Raw genomic sequence first — 21,165 nt, 5'->3', positions numbered from 1 at the left:
GAGAGACGATCCAAATTTGCATTATTATAGCGAAATTTATGCACTGCATATTTTTCCTTTTATATATTATATGAAATATTTATTTTAAAAATATATGTATTTGTTTACTTTCTCTCTATAATTATATTTCACAATTATAAGTTTATGTAATTATAAAAAAAGAGGCTTAATTTTATATATTTTATATATTATTTTTTTGTAAGTTAGAAGGCTTATGAGTGATTCGTTCCTGGTTGTCTAATGTAATATTAAAAAATTTATCACGTTATTTTAGAGAGCTTTATTTAATAATAAAAATAATTATTAAAATCTATGCAGTGATATAGAAATTATTCATAAGAAAAAAATGCTTCTCAAATTTTAATCTTGAAGACAAAGATCTCGATGAAAATGCGTCGTAGAAAAAAAAAATTATTTCGTTTTTTACTCACTCGGGCCCAGATCGGCCGAGAGATCGATCATTTTTACCGAAACACCCTGTATATTCGTCGCTGGCGCGCGCGCGCGAATTTAATGGTAATATCGCGCGGGAGAGAAAGACCTTCTCGACTCCTCGCCTCCAGGAATCTCCATCGTCTGACGTCATCTCCGGAGAGGCCTGGAGAACGGAGGTCACGTGTAGCGAGCGCGCCGCTAGACGAAAACTCGATACACACTAAGGCGCGGGCGGCCAATGGGTGCCTCGAAGAAACTCCGACGAAGCGTGTTGTCGCGTCGTCTCGTCGCCGGCGCCGGTTCGCCTCAGTCGAGCCGCGGCCGCCGAGGTGCGAGTGTCGTGTTCGTGTCGCCGAGATCGGACCCCCGAATTTTCTCACGAACCTATTCTGTAAAATTATAAAAAACGTTCTGCGCTCGTTCACGTCTCTCTAGGAGCAGAGAAGATGGCCTGTAATAGAGCTGCCAAGTCCGGATTTGCCGCCGAGGCGCAGAGAAAGGTGAGGTTCCGCGCGAAAAAGGACTCGTCGACCCGCTTTTCGTACGCGCGATCGTTGGCATTCCTGCCACCCTGACCTAGTCAACCGCTCACCCTCCTCTCCACCTTAACGCCGAGGGTACGTGGACTCGACCTACTGAGGGTGCATTTCCGCAGGGCGCAGACGCGCATCCCCGGTTCGTCGTCGCGTTTATAGAGCTGTGGTAATTCACCTCAGCTGGGCTGACAAGACCAATGAGGCAAATGACCAATGTGGCATTGAAATATCTTTCGATAAAGCACTAATTATTATTGTGAAGTCTCTTTAGAAGTGATAATTACATTTTTAATATCATTTTAAATGAATAATTAAAGTTATAAGTAATTGCGATTTATTATTATTGATTTTTTTTATCTATATATTGTGAGATGTGCGGCTTTAGGATAGGATGAGAGTGATTCAGACTGATTGAAAAACGAATGGCTAATTCAAGTTGTGAAAATATGAAAATTAATGTGTGTGTGTGTGTCAAGATATCGTTGATTATTATTAATATAATAATTAATGTAATTAATATCAAATATATAAATAATATATTTCATTTTATTTTAAATTCGGATGATCGTATTATTTTATAATTTTCAATAATTCTATAATCATTCAATAATTATTCTAGTTTGAAAATATTCAATAATTATGGCAAACAATATTGTGTTAAAATTTAAATAATTAAGCATCTACAGTTTTTTATATCGATACAGAATCAAGAAGATTGAAGATATTTGATTTCTTTATTTAAATATTAAATATCTATTTCTTATTCATACAAGTAGCTTTATCTTCTATAGCTGTTTATAAGAAATTATCTGGTAAATATCATCCTTTGAAATACAACTCTACTTCGAGCTGCACGTGACCCTAATTTTTCTGTCAAATATATTATTACAAAAAAAATTACGAAGTCTGCGTACCAATATAATGTGCGAATGTGGCACACGCAGTAAATAATGAGGCAGACTTTCGTTACTCATACCTTCGCATTCGTTCATGTAGCTCGTGTTTACCTTATCTCTACCGTGTAGATAAACTTGTGAGAGTATCAAGAGAAATTCGTATAAATAACAGAATAAAAAAGGATAGAGATATAAATTACTTCAGATTTTAAACAGATTATAATAAATATATTATTTTAAATTATTTTAAATTGTATTTTTCATGTATCTCACATGTTTACTGCAATTTTAAACAATTTAAAAATTCTTGTTTTACTAATTAACATAATCCGATTTTAATCGTATACAGAATGCATTATGATTTTGCAAGCGGTATCATTGTACTGACAATGAGATAGGAAATGCACGCAACGATTAAGAAAAATTCGCGATAAATTATCCAGCTTAGCAAACCTTTGCCAAGCTTTGCATTAAATTCCATACAAGTGTGTCGTTTATCTCGCAGCTGTGTTTAAATGTGTGTACAATCGCTCGCTTTCACAATTCTGAGACGAAGCGATTCTCGCCAGCCATAAGTCACTTTATAACACACACCCATGTAAAAGTATCTTAATCTTATTTATTCAAGTATATACATGTATGACCTGAAGTAAAATTTTTGGAAATATAGTCGACAGTAAAGCGTTCTTTTTAAGAGAAAAATCTTAAAGAATTAATTGATTATGCATAAAACAATGTGATACGATTTCGAAAGTTTATTACACAGTCATAAATTAATTTGACCGTTATGATAAACGATAAGAGATATCTTTCACACATTTTTGAAGTATGATGAAAGAGCTAGAAATATTTTGTTTTGTTTTGATATTTATCATGATAAAATAAAAAAAGATGCTTTAGTTAATAATCATGTAATTTGTGAATAATGCATTCAATGTAGATAACAAACAAGTGGATGCAATTTTGTGATAAATCAAGATCTTATTTGGAGATAATCAACATTAGGAATAGTAAAAATTGTATTAAAAATTTTATTGGAAAAAAAATTGCATTATTTTATATATCTAATATTTCTGCCAAGAAAAAATTGATTCCAAAATTCAGTAAAAATCGAAGGCTTTACATTCTGTATCGTATATTTTAAATACAATCATAAGTAGAAATTATAATTTCTATCGATTCAAGCATGTGAGGTGAGAAAAGAAAAGTTAATTTTTATGTGCATTCACAAAAGATGCATTTCTCGATTAATTCGCTTTTCTCACCTCAGATATTCCGCGGAATTCAGCATTGCATGGCATTTCGTTCCATAATCGGCAACAGCTGCTAGGCGGTCTCTTTCGAGGGGAATTATAAAATGAGATCCACACAGTTGCCGAAGAAGGGAGCGTCCCTCACGAAACCCGGTGACCATGGTATACTTCTTCGACTCTGTTCGTGCTATACAACCCCTCTCCTTCTATAAAACCCTCCTCAATATTTCTCTCTCATGTTGCCACACTCGAAATTACGCTATCCTACAATGAGAGCCCATATCTTTTGTCTTTCTCCAAACGAGTAGCATGATCAATACTCGTTTGCTTGCCTCTTATTTTTCGTTGTAGAAAATTCGTTAATTATTTTTACATTATTAATTTCATAGTTCAAAGCGTAGAATTTGTATAATTTATAAATTTGAATAATTTATAAATTTATAAATGCGGAAATTCATTATGTTTAATAAATAATAAGAATGAATCTTTTGTATACGGAGAAATTTCTTTATCAATAATTAATAAGTATTTCTTTAGTATGGATTAGCATTTAACATTCCCATATTAAATACTTCAAGTACTGCGTTAGTACTTCAAGTACTGTTAGAAACATAGAACATCATCTTCTCAGGAGTAGAAACTTTAGTGGAATTGCATCATTAATATTCACTAAGAATGGAAATATACTGAATGTTGTCGCATACATGGATAGTGAGTCATTTTTTATCAGTCATATTTTTTTCTTTCTTCCGTATGTTATGATTTCTTAAATCCCACATTGTAAATTTTATAAATTTAAATTTATGAATATTCCTACTATTATAGAGTATCTCTCGTTTTATATTTTATTTAAAAAATTTACGATACAATTATAAATAAATTATATATAATATTATATTAAACAAATATATTGAAAAACTGCTATGGAATTAAAGTTTGAAAATTGCATTCTCCAATTTCTTTCGATAATATATAATTGAATTTTTTATAAAATATATATTTTTATTTTATAATAGAAAAAGATGGCAAATTTTTGATATCTAAAACATCTAAAAAGTACAATTACACAATTGTAAAAAGCTATCTTGCATTTTAATGAGAGGCTATGGAAATTGAATAAGAAGAAAATACGTATTTCTTTTTACGAATCGCAATATTAGAAGACATTCGTCGCAATAAGTTTGTGGAGAAGCTCACACTCATTACGAACTAAGATATGCTTATCGTCTGCGGAATGCAGTTCGAGCCAGCTCGTCATACTTCACCGGTACGAAATAATTTGTCTCAGAATGTAGTGACGCGCATGATTTAAGAGTGACGTTGAATATTGTGAAAAAAGAAAATTAGTATATTAAATTTGAGACTCGTCACACTTTTTTATCGCTTTAAAATTCCATCACTGAGAAACATTTAAAAATATTTTTCAAAAAATACTTATGATCTGTCATTAAATGTTTTTTAAGAAAAAGAACTACATATGTAATATAATTAATTCTATATAAAAAATCAATTTAGCAATGATTCAACAATGATGCCATATCCAATAAAAAATTCAATAATTTCCTTATAAAATAAAGGGCACTTGTATGATGCAAATTAAAATTGTCATTGCTATTATTAATAAAATGTATATATTTTTATGTGTTATTAATAATTATTATTGTCTAATAATTAAAACGGTATTATTATTATTATTATGGACAGAATAAAGTTAATTAAAATTCGTTATAGCTACAAACATCCAATGAATGTAAATATATGACATTCCAAGATAGCAGCGACATTGTGAGGTATCATTAAAGACATAATTACTGCTTTCAGTGCTATAAATTAAAACCTGTGAGCCATGATCATCTCCCATAATTGCTAGAGTTCAATGTGCCTATTTACACAAACCAACAGAAGAATAAATACATATGATTAGTAGCATCAAGTGAGATAATATCATAGATATTACTGTCTCGTGCAAATCTATTTTTTTCTGGAAAAAGAATCTAATTAATTTTCATTTATTGACACGAAGGTGAATATTATTGCAAAGCACGTGTTCTTCAACTACTGTCGGCGCTCTTTGAATACAACAGCTAATATTACATTATCATGATTGATTGAATAAAATACATTGAAAACATGTGACGTGGCAGAAATACACATATGCAGAGAATATATAAGAATTTTTCTATATGATCTTTTATAATATATTTATCTTGAAGAGTTTTATATTTCTTTATTTTCTTTGTTTCATTATTGTTTATAACAATAGATAATCAATTTTTTTTTATTTTTTTAGGTTTATATATTTTATGTGACTTTCTCTTATCTTTTCTATATATATATATATATATATATATGTAATTATCTACTTATTTTGTTGTATAATGATCTTTTCCTCGGAATTATGATTTCGTAGTAACTTACTGACAGTACAGTCTTTTCTACGAATACCATGCCATACGATGAATGTGTAGTATTATAACCATACTCTAAAAATAGAGATGCTTCATCCCTAAAGAGGATATCTGTATTAACGGCCGGAAGTAGAATAAAGTGGTTTCCGTTCTAGGAGCGAATAATGAAGAATAAGGATTCTTTGCGCGCGCGTCTTATTATTCTTATGCATCTCCATGCGAACAACAGATAAAATAATTTGATATACAATTTGATCTTTTGGTTTTGGGCTTGTAATATCAAGATTAAGCTAAGATTAGCTAAGATTAGCTTAAAATTAAAATTTCATTAAAATAATAAAAAAGTCACGTATGAATTAAATTACGATAAAATATATTAATTTATGTACTTTTAAAATTTAATTTTTGAATAGCTAACTAAATATTAAAAAATTTTTTGGTATCATAATATAACTATATAATGTTAAATAACAGAACACACAGTAATAAAATATATGAAATTTAATTATTTTGATGTTAAGAAGATATATTAAATAGAGTTCATCTTATGTAAAAGCAGTCCAGCTAACTATAAATTCGAAACATCGTAATCGCGTTCGACATATGATTTTACGTGAGCTATTACAACTGATAAAAGCATTATCGCGTTTCAAAAATGCATTACATGCGTCAGAATTAGTAATAGAATGATTATATATTCACTTTCATTTATTTTGCTTATTTCTTTAATTCTTTTTCTTCCAATATTATTCGATATAATAAAGAGAGACATTATAATTCATTTTTTATAGTGTGATTGCAAAAATAATACAGAATCTAGATAAGTAAATTAACTATCATTATCTCTTATTATAGTTTAATATAAATCTTTCAATACCTTAAATATTATTGATTATTTAGACATATTTATTTATAAATATTTCATATTTTGTAACTTAATTTGAAGTTTATTATCATACATCCTGCTAAATTTATCTAGGAGAATACACAAGATACACCTACTTATTTCGTGATTATGAAACAGTGTTGTTGCAGGAAGCAACTTACTTAACTCGTCGAATCGGAATATTGAGAAAAACATAACGCTGAACGTAAAATTCATCCTACCAGAAAACTTTCTCCATGTTGTGACTCATTCTACAGCATAGTTTCTTTCTTATGTCATATTCGTCGTCGGATGACATAAGGCTTATAGACGACTTTAATTATCGATATTTCACACATATTTATTGCTTAAATAAATATTTTCCTTTCAAGTGAATTACCTAGCCACTCCTATATGTAACGTCTGTCTTTGATCGTAAAGCACTGATCGTAAAGTACAAGTTTCAAGAAGAAATGCATTTGATAGTTAATTTTAAACTTGACAAAATTGATGAAATAAAAAAATTTCAAGCAATATGATAAAAAATTTAGAAAAATAATTAAATCCACAATTATTATTAATTTACATAGTACATATTTTCCTGGAAAATGTTAATAGTATTTTATATTAAACAAGTGAAAGTGTTGTGAAAAATTGAAATCAAAATTGTGTGTTGAAATAAATTGCATTGAATTGTAAATATATCACATAAAAAGTGAAGGGAGAGGAAATAAATTAGAGATACATTAATAGAGATGGAAAATGTAGCAATATAACACTATAAAATGCATTACGTGCAATCGATATTACGATATTTCTTTATATAATTTATTATACTAAATGAAAGAATGCAAAAATTGCCAATAAAGGGTATCTTTAGTGCACTCTTGATAACTTATTCAAAGATTCGTTTTTTTACATAAACCTGTTTAGCGATTACATGAATAATTTAATTACATGAATATCACATTGATTATAATAGAATGAATAAATTATCGAGTGCACAAGATAAGCGAGTTTCGAAGATTTCGCCATGACCTCGATATTATCGCAGGAACCCCTTGACCTTGCATTCTTCTCAATTAGCAGTTATGGGTTCCCATGATTCTTATGAGTTGTACAGTGGAAACAGAATTCTGCATGCGCAGAAAATCTATCGTTGAAAATGGAGAAAATTTTATCTGTATTTTATGTTTGTAAAAAATTGACAAATATTAATATAATATTTATTTTCTTAAAAAAAAATGTTGAAAATTAAAAAGTAAATTAAAATTATAAAGTGTACACACACGTATATGTATATACATCTACATACTATCTTGTTTCACATAACTCTCGCCCGTTTTTTTATTACTCATTCATCACGATGTGAATGCAGTTTCTTATAACGTGCAAAACTTCGGAGAGATCGCATTCGTGACTCGTGCGAATTTAAAGATGACGTTATCCCATGTACCGTCATGATGAATATTTTAATGTGTATTCAAGTTCTTAAATGGTCAGTATGGAAATTTGTGTGTACATATATACATTCGCACATATATGTGAGAGTCAATAATACATTTACGATTAAGTAATCGAGTCGGTTCGCATGACTTTGACACTAAATTATAATATAGCTTCAATTATTATATATTATCGAATATATATAATACTAATAATAATATACGACAAATGAGACAAACTGTATTATAGGGTAATATTATAAATATGAAATTTGGAATTTTTATCCTATACCGAATGTTAACTCCTCATGTACTAATGAGAAACAAAAACATTTTACAAACTCAAACATGGAATATTTAGATTCATCCGTTTTCTGCTCAACAGGATATTCTAATATTATTCTTTTCATTACAATTCAAATACAAGATATATTACATGCAAACAAAGCTAAGAATATTTCAATGTATTATTCAAGAAATTTAAATTACGACTTAAATTGACTTAATTAATTTTAACGATTTTTAATCAGTTTTTTTATTATATATATTTTGTTATTTTATTATTATATTTTATATATATTTTATTATATATTGTTATATATTATATATTTTTTTATTATATATTTTGAATATATATTTTTCAAAATAACCCGAGGTCTCTCAGAATTTCTTAGAATGTTAAAAAAAAGATCTATCCAAAGAGATATACAATTTGTATTTTAAATAAGAGAATTGTAGCTCCTTGAATGTTGTATTCTTTTCATCATGTTCCAATATGTATGAAGATATTATGACTCTTTCGAGCTGACCGTTCTCTTCTCGTTTAGAGTTCCTTATACGGTCAAGAGCAACCAGACAACCTTTGCTCACACATGCATTTAACTCTTCGAGAAACGCGTATGATCGAACAAGTCGCATAAGGAGATTATGCAATGGATCGGTTTTACAAAGTAGGTCAACGATTTTGACGGTATAATACGTATACGTGTTGTATAATATAAGCTTAAACCCTCGTAACGAGCGTATACCTCTTAAGGGCAGTCGTTAAGCACGATTGCGAACTTCCTTTAGAAAGGAGATCCTCTACTCATCGACCAAGAAGTGCGCCATACTAGCATGCAAATCAATCAAGTTCTTAAGGTCTTGCATATCCGCGCATCCTTGAAGAATCAAAGTAAATCTACGCAATTTTTGCCACGTTCGAAAATGTAACAATAAATCACGGGATAATTGCTTACAATTTCGTTATATTTTTCAGCAGTATATATTATCTATTATTGATATATATATCTCTCTGTGTGTAAATAAATTAAAATATATAAAAATTTCAGTATTGTATATATAATTAATAATAATTTACATAACATTGGCATATTTACATTGATGACAACTAAGATGTTTCGCCTGCGAAATTACGATCACCCTAGTCAATAAACAAAACGACTCTGCTCATCGCGACATAGTCGAGCAATTTGTTCAATCTGGCTTGTGCTTCATTGAAGGCAGCAGACCTCTGACCTAATTCTTGCGACCATGAACGTGAATATTACACGACATGAGCATCAATGTCGTCTCTAGAAGCATGATGAAAATGCATCGTAATTCTTCAATTACAATTCCTTTTGTGAAAACTATTTCCCAACTCGGCCTTTTACATTCTTAACGCTTCTTATTATTTCTTTATTTTAATAATACGAAATTTAATAATACGATTTATCAATACGAAAGTTTCATATCAGAATAATATTACGAGCAAAATTTAAAAAAATCGAAGCTATCGCGCGATTCTTGGATTCTAACAATTTATACACGAGTACTCTTAATCATTATATAAAGCAACCAATAGTTTTCTTTCATTTCGTACAAAAATAATTCTAATCTATCATATAAGATATAATATCGATAAATCTTACTAACTAATACGTGTGCGATATAATTTTTACAAACTTTTGATGAAATTAGTCACATAAATGTATGAGGCTCTTTTTTGAAGATCAACAACCGCTAATTGCAAAAATTGGTAAATGTATTTTTTCCGGTGTTAGTGATGAATGGATTTTTTTATGTGATATAACACACACTTAGATTTTTTTCTCTCAGCTTCGAAATTGGATGTAAACTTCATGGCAAGTATTATATAGCTTATATGAAGAATACGTGCGATCCTCGCATAATTTCTAACTCTCTAAGGCTCTCTAAGGCTCTCTGCGCTCTTCATATTTTAAGAGCCTGTTCGAAAGGCTTCGAGGTTCACATGGTATACCGAAGAGATATCTTCGTATCTTTACTTGCGCTTCTCTCCTTTTCTCTCATCTTGGTATAGAGCTACGACAAACCCTCTTACCTCTTGGAATACGAGATAACCATTGCTGATCGTACTGTTCAATCGAATTATTTGTACAACACTCTCTCTAGAGATAAAAGTTCCCTCGTAGATTGAACTATTTAGAAACTCTCTTCTTGTTAATGTTTACATTTAAAATTCTATTCGGATCTTTTTATTTAAAATCTTTTCTTTCTGATATGCAGCCCCAAATATATATAATTTTCTATAAAAATATAAAGTTCTTCCAAATTTTAATATATTGTAATAGACTAAAAAATTAATCAGAGTACTTACATACACATATTAAAAGAAACAACAAAACTTGTACACTGAATTAAATTCAATAATAAAAAAAAATATAATTATTGATAAATTATTTTAAAAAGTTTACTTCTTTTTTTAAATTTAGATGAATATTGCCTGGTTTGTTTATTCTGATGTGCAATATATTTATAATGCTGATTATTTGTACCAGCTTTAACCTTGATATTGATAAGATAGACAGTTATCCGGTGATATCACATTTATAGAGGGAATATGTGAAATTACAATTAAAATTCTACTCTTCTATAATATACTGGCTCCATATATTATATTATCTTTATATATTTACTAAGAATATTACTAATAATGTTACAACGAAATTAATAACACAAAATTTAACAACACAAAAATTATCTAGTATTAAAAAAATCTGTTTCTATTTATCAAAGAAATGTTTATAACATCATATTAAAAATTATAATTATATATCTTATTAATCTATTTCACATATTATCTTAATGATAAAATCATATAAAATATTTTCAACGATGATGAGATATTTAAATACATAAAGTTTTCGAAATTTATGCCACGTGCTTCATGTGAGAAAAAGCGGTCTAAAGTGTTACGTGCCTTTTTCGCGTTTATGCTCAAATTTGTCACTCTTCTCACGTTAATAAAATTATTGTGCGCTTACTTAATGTCTAAATATAGAAGCAATCGCGTTCTATATTACTAACGACGGTGGTCACGGTATCGTGTGTATTCTTTAAAAGAGAACGCGATATCATCGAGAAATGTGCAACTATGCGGAACAAAAGTAAATGACCAAGCTCGAATATTATTCAAAACATACATAACATTTTTTTATGAATTTAAAGCCTTATTATAATTGTATCAAACTTTTCACTTTCCGTAATTTTTGAAGTTAGCACTGGTCTGATAATTTTTATTTGGCTTTATATTGTAAAATATTCATGTTTTTTGCACATATAATATTACAAGCACTGCAAAAATTTTAAGAATACTGGAAGTAGAAATTCCCTCGGCAAATTTATAATTACATAGAATACAATTAAAATTTATATTTACTAAATATAATTAAATACATTCAATTTAAAGAAAAATAAAATGATAAATTACAGAATTTTAATTTTCAATAAATAGTAATAAATTTGTCGTATTTATAGCACAGGAAATTATTTTTCACATTATATAATAAAATTTATTAGAATAAATTCACGTAAATCATTCAAAAGGAATTTCCATTATAAGAAGATATATTGCACAACTTATTGACATGCAATGGCAATATTCAATATTTTGTAATATCCTTATTCGCAATTCTTTTAATATTCTTATTCACGATTCCTTATCCTTCCGATCTGAGCTGTCAGTAAAATTGTTGAAATTGCAAAAACAGCTTATTTTGGCGAATATTTTAATTTTTATAAAGAACAAGATAATAAAAAATGATTTTAAAATATGAAAACAAAATGAAAGTTTGGTCATAAGTATTTTCCATAAAATATTAAGTGCAATTTGTAATGTTTATGTGAAGAATTGATATTATTGCAATTTTAATTCGAATGATTGTCTCTGTCAAGGAAACTCTTGAAATGCACCTCCTACTGATATACAGATATATATGCAATATATCTGTACTCTACACACGCATTCATTTATACTCTTTATGGATGATAGTGTTTTTAGAAGAAACATGCCGCAGAAATAGTTTCGTACTGGCATCGAATCGCTTCAAAATGACTCACCGAAAATCTGAAACTGCATCCGCTATAAAAACTCTGACGCGGATACCAGACATGATATATTTGTACAGTATAATTAATTCGATTGGAAATGACTGAACTCGTTTTTAAAAATTAAATTTTTTAGAAAGAAAGAGAAACGCAGGTGATTAAAATTATAGCTCTTCTATTTAATCGTTAATCGATTTTCTCAGAATTTCATGGCGAAACTTGATAATCAAGATATAAGAAATTAAGATATTGAACATTAAATAGGACAAAATCTTTTCCAAGCAATTCAGATTCAACTCAGAATTTGATGAAAGAAATGTGACAGGAAATACCCTTTACATAGCCGGGTCTCTGCAAAATGCATCACGATCCGAAGCACCGTATATCTAACGGAATATGCATGCTACAGGATGATGAATGCCAACGGTCCATGCTTGGAAACCTTTCCTTTTTAGGCAATCACGCATATAGGCAGGTAGAAATCGTTTGTCTGAATAGAAATGCGTATTTGTGTGTGTGTGTGTGTGTGTGATTTCTTTTACACAAAATAAATTATTTAATTCCATCTCTCAGTATATTAGAACTTAACAATAAAATCCGATAAATTGAATCATTATATTATTAAAAATTATTGTACATTTAAAAGTGACAAATGTATATGCGTGAAAAAAATTACGCTTTTCTTAAAATAAAACTAGCACAAGAAAGAGACGTATGCGTTGTATTCACTGAAAGAAATAAACTGATGTTGTAACGGGTTATAGGTCAGTGACCCGACTATGGTTGTGGCCCCTACAGGATGCATTACTTGGTTCATACTAGAACATCGCATAATTAATAAGCGGCCCTCCACATAATATCAAAGCCAACATTGTGCCCTACGACCGAGAACTCGAAAATATAATAACATCTTCCATTGCGTATCACTCTTAAGAGGATAACATGGTAATTGACTTATGTTACAGATCAATAGCAAGTACAGCGAGGAACTGGCACAGGAATGTCTGGAATGGATCAAAACCATCACCGGCGAAAATATAAACACCAACGGGGACATGGACAACTTTTTCGAAACCCTGAAGGACGGCGTCTTACTTTGCGTGTATTTAAAGACTCGAAAAATTAACGAAAAATGCCGATCGACTTGAGGATCGTCGGCGAGGCAAAAATATTTATGTTAATCGTATTTTTTCTGTTTTCCACTAGCTTGGTGAATGACATCAAGGAGGGCTCGGTGAAGAAAATTAATAGGACGTCGCTAGCTTTCAAATGCATGGAGAATATAAACGCCTTTCTAGAGGCTGCGAAGATACTAGGTGTTCCACCGCAGGAGACCTTTCAGACCGTAGATCTCTGGGAAAGACAAAATTTAAATTCCGTTGTTATTTGCTTACAGTCCCTTGGAAGAAAGGTACAACGCCATTTCATAAGCATGGATATAGTGACTGAAAACTTCATGTATATTTCTTTATTAATCTGTAGAGAGAGAGCCGCTCTTTTTATAAAATTGTTAAAACATCAATTATTTCCGATTCATAAACTGTAAAAAAATCTCTTCGCGAATTAAATTTTAATTCCATATATATCAGAAGAATATTATTTAATTCATAATAATATATCGTAAAAAATATTCGAATGTTTTATAAGATATATCTTTACAGGCGGGTAATTATGGTAAACCAAGTATCGGTCCTAAAGAAGCGGATAAGAATGTACGCAATTTCACGGAGGAACAGCTCAGGGCCGGACAGGGCGTGATAAGTTTACAATACGGTAGCAATAAGGGTGCTAATCAAAGCGGCATCAATTTTGGAAACACCAGACATATGTAAACCACTACTTTCGTATTTTCGCTGAAAAGCAAAATCGCTCTATCTCTTACCCTTGACTGTGTTTCCGCAACACGCAAGTATTCCTTTAGACATAGCATAATACATGTTCATCGAGGTCCAAAATGTATCAAATAGTGCACAAGATATTCCTTGTGCGCGCAATAGGGGAGAAGACACAGATAAAAAGATTTAAAATTTTTCAAATAAAAGTGATAAAATGTAATTTGAGAAAAAAAATAATTTAACTTTTGGATGCGCAAGTGGCATTTTTGAGACTGCAATATTTACTTTTTTATGATATTTCTAATATTATCGATATATCTTTTTCTTTTTAAACTACTTTCAACAATACTCACACACATACAACACGTGAGTTTATATATATTAAATTTATTTTTTTGCCATTTCAATTTTTATTAAGAATCTATGCACATCCAAAAGTATAATAAACTATATATAAGTTTTGCATCAATATGAATTATTTAATTTTGTTGTTATCTTATGTCACTTTTATGTCGATTGTATCGCGTTAATGATTCCGAATCGATATATGTCATAGTTATCGAATATACGTATGATAAAAGTGAGTACTCCAAGAGAGAAATAGCATGTAGTTTATATCCCGTTTCCTGGTTATATGACAACTTAAAGTGAAACCATTTATATGTGTATAATATGTATGCTATCAATGTGTAAGTTATTGGTTTATAACGCGACTGTGTAGCTCTCAGGATAGAAAATACATAAACATTCTACACATTACAAAAGAACAAAGATATCATGTTAGCATTAATTCAGACAACTACTATAATATTTGTTAAATATTACAAAGTATATTGTACAACGAGAGAAGCCACAGACTTGGCTAACTGTGTTGTCATTGCAGTTGAACATTTTTCACAATCTAACCAAATTATTTTACAAATTCATGTTGCACGTGAGATAATAATAATTATTATAATTATTATATAATGATGAATGACTATATATTAAGTATATATTTTGTACAAATATATATTGATGGTTAAGAGAAATAATAATTTTTCATAAGTGCTGATTGAGTTAATAAACAATGCATCAATAAGTGATTTTTACATTAAATGTTACTTATGATGAAACGCAATTGTATGTTGCATTTTTAATTGTTCTACCCTAGATCAATTAATTCTCTTTTTAAATAAGACGTTTATAGTATTTTAAGTATATTCAATTTTTTTTTATATATTTTATTTTGAAACAAGTAATACTATATATGCACAAATAAAAAAATCTATAATTATTTATTAAAAGGATAATAGTTTAACCCACTATTATATTTAAATTGATATTTATTATTTTTGCGCCTCTTTGCCAATTCCATCAATTTCTGAACACCAGGTCTATGTAAATAAAATAGAGTGATTAAGATATATGCATATATATATATATATATTTTATAATGTAATTTATATATATATATATATATATATATAAATTACATTATAAAAATTATGGAAAACAAATATATACCTGTATGGTGGTGGTAACATTTCCTCATGGAACGTACAATTCTGTTTCTTTGGTTCCATTTGTTTAAATACTTGTAATTTAACAATATCAATATCTCTGTTGCATTCATCTACAATTTTATCTAGTTCTCTTGGTGGTACATCAAAATATATAAGAAAATGGCTGAAAATATAAAATCAAAAAATACATGTATATATTTTCCCAGTTGAACACATAATAAGAAAATGATCAATTGCACTTAGTCCCAGTTTAAATACAAAACTATATTAAGCTACGCTTTCTTTAAATTCTATTTAATGGTGTTATAAGTATAATCTTACTTTGCTTCTCTATGAACTCGTCCATGAGCTACGGCTTTGCATGGAAGTGGTTTTACTCCCCAATTCTCAATTTTTCTAATAAAGCCCCCAGTACTGAATATCGTTGAGGTTGCTCTCTTTAAAGTTGCTACCAGTTCCGGCTATAAAATATATCAAATTCATAATAATAATTTTCTAATGGAAAAGTTATATAAAAAAATCCGTATATTATTCGCGTGAATAAAATAATCAATTAGATTACAAATGCAATTAGCGCAATTTTGCAAAAATTACAATAACCTAACATATATTACAGTACAAAATATACCTTTTTCATGATGCGTAATAACAGCGGCATTTCATATGTTGGCATATTTGTCACTTCACACACGCGCACACAAGTACAATTTTCAAATAAGTGAAAAAATTAATAATAATAATAATAATATAACTTCACTATTCGCGAACAATTCAATATTTCTCCTCGAAGGAAAAAATATAAATATCAATGGAATAAAATAACCATTGGAAATGTAAGCTATGTAGATGCACAAAATAGTATCGATACCAAGCCGTAATCACACTACGGGTTGCGATTGGAATTGACCAATCAGAGCAAAGCAATTTGACGCCTGGCTATTCTCATTGGTCAATTCCAACCGCAACCGAAAGTCTTCTCTTCCTTCTTCCTCATTCACATCTCAGACATTCGCATGTAATTGGACAATACAGTTGTAAAAATTACACGATTTATTCATGTTTTTATTTACTATGTAAGTCTATGGTCTATTCGTACGATCTACATCCATATGGCGCGATGCATAAGGTGCATTAGGTTGCGTTGATTGAGATAATAATTATATAAAAAAGAAGTGTCATATATACGATAAAAACGGTAATTTGAAAATAAGAATTTTTGCAACAAGAGAAAAAAAAACAATTTTTTTTTAACTTACAATACATGTTATTGATGAAAATCGAAAAGTAGTACATTTTTAATATTTTAGGTATTTGCACTTATGATCAATTTTAATATGATTTTAAATTTATTGTAAAATAATATTGTAATATCAAACGATTGTAACTCTATTTACTTAATATCTTGTTTCTATTGATAAATTTTCTGGGACAAAATATATTAAAATGGCTTTTTTCTAAAAAATTATATAAATACAAATTTTGTGTATTACGTTACTTACTTGTGCTATCGAAATAAGAAATTATTCTCATTATATCTATTTAACAGATTACAAGAAAATGGCAACAGAGGTATTAAATAACAAGACTGATTGTGATACGAAAGAAGTTGTACGTCGGACATTTTATAAAAACCGCATCAGAAAAGATAATATTAAGTTGGAACTTGATGAAAATTCGCATCAAGAAGAAAGACGTCAACTGTTGTTGGAACATCAAAAAGAGTATGTATAATATGCTGCATAATTTATAAAATTTTATATATTTCTATAGGTTTTGTTATATAGAAAAAGATTAATGTTTATATTATATATAGAATATTTTATAAAATCCTGCAAAATACACACATAAAGTACAATAAAGATCAATAGGATTTAATAGCTAATTTAATTTTTTTAATCATTGAAAAAAGTTAACCCGAATTAAACTGAAATTTCAATGTTTTTTTAGCCATATTTTTAGTCATATTAACAATTATTATAATTAATTGCACATAATTGCTATAATTACATTTAAATTTTTATCAGCTTCTATTTTTATTGCATAATATGCTATTCTACTTATAGACAGAGGCATGAAGCATTTAATATTGCACGTGGCATATTTGAAGAGATATATTCCTCTGAATTAGAAAATGAGAACTCTATGGATGTAGAAGAATATTCTTCACAATCCAGATATCCACGAAAATATAAAAAATTTAATCGAATGATGCTGTCAGAATGGATGTTCGATGTACCACAAGATTTTTCTGAGAATTGGATTATGGTTCCATGTCCTATAGGGAAACGAACTAGATTGATTTCAAGACAGGTATTGATCTTTATCTATTTTTGTTTATTTGAAACAAATTTTTAGTTATTAAATATGAAATAATAATGATTTTAATTTAAATTAGGGCATAACAAAGGCATATTCTAGAAATGGTGTGCTATGTAATACTTTCCCTTCAGCACTTCCAGGTGGAAATTCTGATGCAGATATGCATCATTCTGCAATTGTAGATTGCATATGGGTAAAGGATCAACAAATTTATTACATATTGGATGTATTGCATTGGTGTCAATTACCATTCACATTCTGTGAGGTAATGTACATATATAGATACTGTTTATATATTTTAGAAGTTTATATCAACTACCTAATCAATAAAAGATAATTAAATAAATTTTAGGCCCAAATGAGGTTATATTGGATAAATAATAAAATCTGTGAGGCAAAAGAATTCAAAGAATGCGATACCGATATAAATAAATATCCCATTTTACCTCTACAAAATATTAATTGCAATTCAGATTTAAGTTCTGCTTTGACACAACTTGATGTTGAATTAAAATCTATAGATGGGTTTTTATTTTATCATCGTAATGCACACTATTATTTTGGATATACTCCACTTGTGACATGGTTAAAATCTTTTATGTTACCTGAAGTGCTTGGAATATTTGTACCTTCGCCATTTGATGAAAAACCAGATAACTACATAAATTTTGAACATTATATGCAACAAAATAAAAAAAGAACAATAGAAAAGAAAAATAAAAAAAGGAATGCCAAAAATCTCGTAAGTTTTTATATTGTTATATAATGAATATTGAATTTGATTATTTGTAATATTATAATTTTTCTTTGCTTTTACAGATGGATATAGAATTACTTAAGACAGAAATATAATTAAGATAGAAGTAAAGTACGAGAATAATCTTAAATTTGATTTAATTTTTATAAATAACGTTAACAAATGTATGAATATATGTAAATATTTTTTTTCTGATAAAATGATGTATGCAAAATAAATAAATAAATAGCCATAGATGTTTTATGTTAAAAACCAATGTGATATTTTTTAACTAATAAACAATAACTATAAGTGGAATTTAAGTAATTAATGTAACAATCATGATAACTACGGCATTTAAGTTATATATTACAGAACTAGTTATATGTTACAGAACAATATAAAATAGGAAAATTCATATATCAATATGTACTGTATGAAATATATCACGAGCTTTATCATTTAAATACAATAATACATTATTCATAATTTCTACATTCACTATCTTCATCTAGAAATAAAAATACAAAAAGGATGTATTAGACTATAAATATATATCAAGTATAGCAAATATGTCCCAAGAAAATAAAATGATTTTAATATAAAATAAGAAAAAAAGATGTATATAAATATAGACAAACTCACTCTGTTCTCCATTATAGTTATTCCAGGCAGATTAATCCTATGCAATGTACATAATCCTAATTTCAAACCTCCCAGTATTAACATTTGCTTATGTAAGACTTCAAAAAATATTTCTACGTGTTCACGATTAAGGAATATATTCTCATCATTTTGATTTGTGATAATGCTGTAAATTAATAAATAATATAAAATTGTATGGAATATGTATATCTATAATAATCTTAGAAATATTTTTGCATAATTGAATATTAACACTATACGTACGCTGATAATATCTTTCTTAAATCTCCAGTTTGAAATTTAACTGTAATAGTATCCGTAATTGGTAATTCTGGTACTGTATATACCATTTGAATTTCACCAGAAACTACAGGTTCTTCTTTGTTAGTCATAATTATAATAGGAACAAGCCAGCTTAAATCACACTCTTTGGCTGGTAGCACAATTATTGAGCAATCAAACATGCGAATAATTGTAGCATGTACTGCATCTATACCAGTACTAGTACCACGGCATAACAGAAGAGGTAATCGTATGAGATTTTCTCTACTTTGTTCAGATTGTGTTATATCCCAGGATAACAATATCCCTTGATAAAGAGATTTCTCTTTCTCAGTATCATTATTTTTAGCTAGAACTTCAATCTAAAAAATAAATTTCAAATAAACTCTCTCAAATTTTACTATTCCTTATATAAAGTATATTTGATTAAGATATTTAATAAAAATATCATTAAATAAAAAAATATTGATATTTCTCTATTAACCTTAATTGCTGGATGATTTTCATGATTTGGTTTAGGCACAATATTTTCCATAATAGAAAACTTTGCATCGTAAGTTACATCTTCATGTGATAAAGTACTTGCAATTTCTTCTCTTAGTCTTTTTGAATATAATTTAAAATGGATATCATCTTGTTGAAAACCAAATAAAGCAGATACAGCGTAAACATTCCATGTTTGGCCTACTAAATCTGTAAAAAGTTTATATATTTATAATATATAAAAAAATATAAAAAAAAACAATGTAAAGAAATTGTAATATTTAAATATATAAACAAATATTGTAAATATTTGTGACAGAATATGTATTTCAAGCACAAGGGAAATTTTTTATCCATACATTTAAACGAGATATTTTGGAGATTAATTATTAAAGATGAGAGAAATTCTTGCGATATTAAATCGCAATTTTATTAACTTATATATAATTAAAATTCCAAATCTTTTTTTTTCCAAACATAAAATAAAGCGTTCTACGTACCTTCCAGTCCTGAAACATCGTTCTCTTCGTTATCTGGTCTAATACTTAAATTAAATCGTTGTCGTTCTCGCATTTGCGGTGTCCGCGGTGTATACATTATACCACTGGACCTGACATTTTCTACGTGATTCATTTTATGAAGAATTGAAAAATCATCGATCGACGAAACTAAATATACAGATACATCGAGAAACGCGTAATTGCATGTAATTTATTTATTTATTTTTCATTTATGAGTTATTGTCAGGAACAAAAAGATTTCAAAACGGTTATAAACAGAGAGAAAACTGAGATATCATAGCCCGCTTTTAGGTGATCCCTAGAAGCGATACTCCCTCTGTGGACATTAAAAACGTGGACATGAACTACAAAACCAATGTCCACGAATGTTCTCAGAGGATAACACATATGTCTCTCTGATAATATAAATAATATAAATAAAAATATAAATAATTTAATTAATAATAATTTATTATATAAAAATATTAGTATGTTCTCTCTTTTCACGCTATTATTTATTTATTTATTTATGTGTCTTCTTTTTCTTTTTCTCAACATCATTTATTTATTTATTTATTTATTTATTTATTTATTTAGTTCGCTCTAAGTCAGTCTTTTAAAATGCAAAACTAAATATTATAAAATTTGACTTCGGAAAAGCGCGGTAAAACA

General features: G+C 28.7%; 4 protein-coding genes and 1 long non-coding RNA gene across 8 annotated transcripts; 3 read left to right on the top strand and 2 right to left on the bottom strand.

The window, feature by feature from the left end:
- The first annotated feature begins 704 nt into the window (after positions 1 to 704).
- Positions 705 to 15,148, top strand: Chd64 (transgelin calponin-3). Its single transcript, XM_083081333.1, has 4 exons — positions 705 to 935; positions 13,154 to 13,290; positions 13,395 to 13,599; positions 13,850 to 15,148. Exons 1-4 carry the CDS (start codon positions 882 to 884, stop codon positions 14,018 to 14,020), a joined length of 567 nt encoding a protein of 188 aa, XP_082937459.1. The 5' UTR covers positions 705 to 881; the 3' UTR covers positions 14,021 to 15,148.
- Positions 5,948 to 9,686, top strand: LOC145961288 (uncharacterized). Of its 2 annotated transcripts, none has more exons than XR_014435606.1 (3): positions 5,948 to 7,891; positions 8,666 to 8,788; positions 8,875 to 9,686. It is a non-coding gene; the product is annotated as an uncharacterized LOC145961288 (long non-coding RNA). The 2 variants fall into 2 exon arrangements; XR_014435607.1 differs by having other exon boundaries at positions 5,949 to 7,891; positions 8,910 to 9,686.
- Positions 14,799 to 16,351, bottom strand: Mrps6 (mitochondrial ribosomal protein S6). The gene is made up of 4 exons (XM_083081334.1): positions 16,157 to 16,351; positions 15,850 to 15,989; positions 15,530 to 15,691; positions 14,799 to 15,399 (listed from the first exon to the last, which is right to left on the bottom strand). The coding sequence occupies exons 1-4, from the start codon at positions 16,199 to 16,201 to the stop codon at positions 15,297 to 15,299; spliced, it is 450 nt and encodes a 149-aa protein (XP_082937460.1). The 5' UTR covers positions 16,202 to 16,351; the 3' UTR covers positions 14,799 to 15,296.
- Positions 16,352 to 16,532: 181 nt separating this feature from the next.
- On the top strand, positions 16,533 to 19,007 carry Snup (snurportin-1). 3 transcript variants are annotated; one of them, XM_083081332.1, is made up of 6 exons: positions 16,533 to 16,601; positions 17,075 to 17,249; positions 17,592 to 17,838; positions 17,924 to 18,112; positions 18,200 to 18,589; positions 18,667 to 19,007. In XM_083081332.1, the coding sequence occupies exons 2-6, from the start codon at positions 17,086 to 17,088 to the stop codon at positions 18,697 to 18,699; spliced, it is 1,023 nt and encodes a 340-aa protein (XP_082937458.1). In that variant the 5' UTR covers positions 16,533 to 16,601; positions 17,075 to 17,085; the 3' UTR covers positions 18,700 to 19,007. The 3 variants fall into 3 exon arrangements, with proteins under 3 accessions (XP_082937458.1, XP_082937455.1, XP_082937456.1); XM_083081329.1 differs by lacking the exon at positions 16,533 to 16,601 and adding an exon at positions 16,608 to 16,723 and having other exon boundaries at positions 18,667 to 18,988; XM_083081330.1 differs by lacking the exon at positions 16,533 to 16,601 and adding an exon at positions 16,609 to 16,835.
- LOC145961284 (uncharacterized) lies at positions 18,933 to 20,831 on the bottom strand. The gene is given in 6 exon segments (XM_083081328.1): positions 18,933 to 19,094; positions 19,229 to 19,394; positions 19,493 to 19,872; positions 19,995 to 20,203; positions 20,494 to 20,677; positions 20,679 to 20,831. Coding segments are annotated over 6 exon segments (1,056 nt in total). The 5' UTR covers positions 20,700 to 20,831; the 3' UTR covers positions 18,933 to 18,998.
- Between the last annotated feature and the right edge of the window lie 334 nt (positions 20,832 to 21,165).

Source organism: Camponotus vicinus, unplaced genomic scaffold (assembly GCF_025532165.1).
Source record: "Camponotus vicinus isolate PSW18456_S1 unplaced genomic scaffold, iyCamVici1.0 SCAF_11, whole genome shotgun sequence".
NCBI lineage: Eukaryota > Metazoa > Arthropoda > Insecta > Hymenoptera > Formicidae > Camponotus > Camponotus vicinus.
The sequence above is the reverse complement of the archived record's forward strand: the minus strand, read 5'-3'. Positions and strand labels throughout refer to the sequence as shown.